At 32.6% G+C, this 5,219-nt stretch overlaps 1 protein-coding gene across 9 annotated transcripts in view; it reads right to left on the bottom strand.

Annotated features, from left to right (window-relative positions):
• Positions 1-791: 791 nt before the first annotated feature.
• The window catches only part of LMO3 (LIM domain only 3), a 71,203-nt gene continuing 66,775 nt past the window's right edge, over positions 792-5,219 (bottom strand). For all 9 annotated transcript variants that reach the window (XM_072653613.1, XM_072653619.1, XM_072653616.1 and 6 more), the window contains one exon: positions 792-1,398. In XM_072653613.1, coding sequence (XP_072509714.1) covers positions 1,293-1,398 — 106 coding nt within the window. In that variant the 3' untranslated portion in view covers positions 792-1,292. The remainder of the gene's footprint in view (positions 1,399-5,219) is intronic.

Here is a 5,219-nt window from a genome sequence, read left to right as displayed (position 1 = left end):
CAATGTCTCTGTGATGAATTCTGAGTGAATAGTTGCTTTAAACTTAAATAAAAGCACTCGGGTATGTGAGGAAAAAAGTTTAAAAGTGCTCAGTTTGGAATATTAAAAGGATGGTAGAATGTGGAATAAAAAATAATCAGTTTTATAGTGTTTTATCCAGTCTTTGTTTCTCTTATTTCAATTGGCCTTAATAAACATTGTCTAGTTCTGAGACACAAGTAACTCTGCTGAGTGGATGCCATGGCTTTGCTATATAGAAATAAGAATTCAGCAAATTTATGTGCAATTCCAAATATTTTTAAAAGACTTCAAATTGTGTGGAAAAATCAAGGATAACATGTTGCTTAAAGTTTCTACAAGAACTTTGATATTTTTCTAAGTTACTACACGGGGGCAGTAACATTTTTCTAAATTAACCCTTTGGAAAAAAAATACATGACAACCAAAGGCACTAGTTTGTAAAGGGGGGCTAAAGGCTGGAAAAATCATGAAACATATTAAAGAAGGTTGAGCACAAGATTTTGAAATCATTAAGTATTTTCATGATTTAAAGATATATTCTAAAAATGCCACTTTTTCCAAGTTGACAAAAAATAAAAATACTCTTAGATGAAACTTTTATGCATTTTTTTTTTTAAAAGCTGATCTTCAAGCCCCTGAAAATAGGGGCCTTATAATGAAAACACTGACAGACCCTTCATCATAGTGGCAGTAGTAGTGGATGCTGCTAGAATACTTTTTTTTTTTTTCTTAAACATTTAACATAGATAGACTTGCTTTATCTATGTGCGTAGCATTTACTGGGATTTACCCTTTAATTTTTTTAATAGAAAGTTACAGCTCATTTAAAATAGCTGGTAAATACAGAAAGCATAAATATACAATAAGTTTAAACACTGATTGTACTAAATGCAACAATACAAAGAAGCCAAACAAAGCACAAATGTTAACACAATAAAACTGTATTACATTTGTGCTTCAAATATTACAATACATTATATACAATAGTCCAAAATAAACATCTCATGCCAAATGACACAAAACAAAGAGCAAGCAAGAGAATCTGACGATATGTACATTAACTTTTGTTTTTTAATAATAAACATTCAACTCTGAACGGGAGCAGTTTCACTACATACAGTTGCAGTCCGCCTTTTATTCCACACGATCATCCTGTTTTTCTATATCTACGCTAATCAATAAGTTCCTGTGTCAATTCTTATATACATTTTCAGCAAAAAAAGATAAAAGAATGTAGTGCTTTGTGTTCTTAGTGGGGTGACGTTGATAGATCAGCGAACCTGGGGTGCATAACCTTCTTTCATCAAACCCTCCTCATAGTCCGTCTGGCAAAGGATCATGTTATTCTTTAAGAAAAATTTGTCTCCGACACAAAATCTGAAAATATATTTAAAAAATCATTTTGACAGATTTAAGGCTATTTCATTGTAGAGTCACAGTTTAAAAATATGGTTCTATATCAATGACATAATTCTATAAATCTGAAATTTGTCTTAGACAATGCTTTATCGCAATGAGGCCACTTAGCACTTTACTGAAACATGACATGATCATTTCTAATTTTAACCTTAAATCTTATGAGAAATCATACAGAGTAAGTTGTCTGCACAGCAGGCCCATATTTGTACAACAGGTTTATTTAGGATGAGCATATATAAAAAGTATTTACTTGAAAAACAAGTGGAACTTCATCTCTTTCCTGGAAAGAATACAAAAGCATTTAATATTGTTTTGCCCATTTATTCACGTTGTAAAAAGGAAAAAATATTAAAATAACCAGGCCAACGATTAGAAATTAAGCCTCTTCTAACACTTTCTATTTGTCAAAATGATTAAATTTTAATGATTTATAAGTGAAAAAAGTAGGTTTGTAGTACAAAAGCTCCTTTAACAGATTATGCTGCAGGGAAGTATTGCTTGTTTGTGGCAAGTTCGCCAACTATGAAAAATTTACAGAGGCACTTCTTGGAGTATTTCAAGTTAAAACAAAAGAGTTTGACACAGGGAGCACTGGTATGAATAAAGCAAACCATTTTTATTAGTTAACTACAAATTTTACTTCATGAGACAACGTTTAATGTAATTTAGACAATAATATTCTTAATAAAGGCGTTTTGTAGGGGAGTGGTGGCAGAATTTCTAAATGATGAGACTTTATTGGGATCAGAAATAAATGCTTACGGTGTTCAGAACGGATTTAGCAGCATCTCAGCAGATATGCTGTGGGTGGAGGGAAGGTTTATATATGTATTTAATTGTAACAATTTAACCTTCAAACAGTAGTGTCTGCCAGAGTTGACCCAGTCTAACAGACATATAATTATACAAGTTGACCTGACTGACCTTTGATAGTGGCCTCTCTTTATCAGACAGTCAATTTCTAATGATGTTCAAGTAGAAATCTAAGTGGATTGTCAGATTAAATTGTGTATTGAAAGCTACCCTTTAATGTTTTGTGAAGTTGGAGGCTTCAATGGGTAGCAGTTGGACTGATTTACATTTGCAAAGATTGGAATGCTGGACAAACAATGAACCCATTTATTTTCCAACTGGGTAGTTTTGGAAATTTATCCTTACACTAAAGTAGATAGGGGGGAATTGCACAATAAAAAAGTGGAATGAAAAGAATTAGTTTTTCCTCTTAAAGGAAAATTGGTCTGTTTATTTATGGAGTATATTTTTCCCCCTCCTCTAGGATTACTGCCTGCTGATGCTGTTGATTGAAAGGAGAACTTACGCAATGATCTTGAAATCCTGGCGTTATTAGAGGTCAAGGCTGATATAATGAACTTTAAACAATTTGCTTTTGGTTTTCTCCTTCCCTTTAGTAGTTGCAAATTATTTTAAATGATGTAAAAAATGTTACTCTAATAAATGAATCTTGAAGTCTTAGATTATATTAGATTATATTGACAAACTCAAAAATAGAAAAGCTGTTTGGTTGGGAGACATATCTATTACATTTCCATCCAAAATAAATTCTTTCCTAGAGATGGAACTAAATAGAATGCACACTATATAAGACTATAATTAAACACTAACATTTTATATATTATTTACTTAATAAAATCAATACTTATGTCAAAACTGAGCTGATAAAACTCTTCTTAGTGCTTTATAAATTCATTTCCAGACTAAAATGAATATCCTAAAAAAATATTTTTCTCATCCCCTCTTACTAACCCTAAAGTGTTACAAAAGTCACATTATAGTATAACCAAATTTACATCAAGATAAACGAAAACACATCAGCTATCAAAACCATAGCACAAGTCAAATTATTTTATCTTAGAAAACCTCTTCACACTTTACAGATTATGAAAATGTTATTCTCCAATTACATATTAACATATATCATCGTAATAAAGTCTTCATAGCAATAAACAATTCCTACATTTACACAGAATTATGATTTACCAAGGTCTTCCCTTAAAATTAACTAGACTCAACCTGTATCTAGTGATTCCAAATCCAACTTTCTCAACTTCACTGTGGTGTCTCACGCTTGAATTATTCAACATCTGAACGCTTTTTATATTGGGCACATTGTTACAGATACCATAGGACCATATATTTAGATAGGTAAGGACCTTGGATGTTCTCTTGTCTAATACAGTCAGATTAAGTGACTTGCACCGGGTCACACAAGTAGTAAGAGCCAGAAATTGGCCTCAGGGCCCTAAAGGAGGAATAAAAGCACACTGCATATTTATATATAATATTCACACTCTCTGAAAGCCTACAAGGATCAAAAAGAGGGAAATATACACTTCTAAAGTAAGTTGAGTTTTGGTTTAAATACTGGGATTTACATTTAAATGTTAAAATTATGAAGCCAGTATTTTATTACATCAATGTTATTGCTTTCTATTTGAAAATATATGACATTAGAATAAATTAGGATATATAGAGTAGTAGAATACAGTTCCATGTAAAATAAATTTATATTAATTTTGTTGAAAATTCTGAAAAATCGCTATTCTGACAAATTTGGAATAGATAAGTTTTCGATCTTCATACCCAAAATGCTCATAGACTAAAGTATATTTTTATCTCTTTTTTTCCTACAGTTCAAATAATACAAAAATATACAAGATTTATAGCCAAAATTTTTGCTGTTTTGGTTGCTTAATTTTTAGCTGAATTCATATAAAAGTACTGAGAACTTTCTGAATGGGTTAAATATGTGTGCATTATAAACATTCGCATGTTAAATTCATGATGATGTTTGGTAAGGGAAAACAGAAAGCTACAGAAAAAAATTAAGAAAAGGGTCATTAATAGGCTACAGCTCTTAACTTTCCTAATAGGGTAAGGGCAAATTAAATCAGACAATTGCAATTTAACTGTCCCACCCTTCACTTTTAAAAACAGTTAGGTAGGATCCAATTCTCTTCTCTGTCTGTATTTCTGTTTCAGGTAGACACTTGGGGTAACAGACAACTGGAAAAGATTTTAAAGCTACCACACACCATTTTCAGATTGTGATCACTTACTTTACTTGATTATTAACTGCAGAAAAAGGACTAGACTTTATTTAATCTTCCTTCCACCTATGCTTATCAGGGCTCTGAACATACCGGGCACTTTATTTGCCAAGCTGTTTTCAGAGATTTCTTTAACATTTTTATATTTGCAAAATTGGTTGTTGTCTTTTGTGCTCATAAAGAACCAAAGCATCGCTATGTCAGGGTCAAAGTACATGGTGTCCAACTATGGCTGATTAGAGACCAAGTTCAGAAGGCTCTAGCACAGGTTGGGCACAAATAATCTGTATATTTACAAAATACTTATCAGCATGTTCATGCCATCCCTTACCAAGTCCTGGCCCTCATCACCAAAGGCAGTAGAAGAAGGGGGGGAGTGAAGCATTTATTAAGCACATAACATATGCCAAGTGTTTCATAAATACCATTGCAGCCTCATGACCGCCGGATACTCCCATACCTCCTAAACTATTCTGGATATTATTGGAAATCATCTTCTAAGATTAATGTCTGAAGAGAATGTAAGGGCCAAATAGGGAGTAGCATTTTTGTCTTTCCATTTCCAATACTTAGCACAGTGCTCTAGAAGTCCGCACTGAATTGAATCAAGTTTATCTGGCATGACTTTGAGGTCTCCAGTAGAAGCATAGGGCCATTCAGCTCATAGTGAAAATGCTTAACCTGTCACTCAAAGCACACGTAATCTGGTGC

This window comes from Notamacropus eugenii, chromosome 3 (genome assembly GCF_028372415.1).
Source record: "Notamacropus eugenii isolate mMacEug1 chromosome 3, mMacEug1.pri_v2, whole genome shotgun sequence".
In the NCBI taxonomy this organism is placed as follows: Eukaryota; Metazoa; Chordata; class Mammalia; order Diprotodontia; family Macropodidae; genus Notamacropus; species Notamacropus eugenii.
The sequence above is the reverse complement of the archived record's forward strand: the minus strand, read 5'-3'. Positions and strand labels throughout refer to the sequence as shown.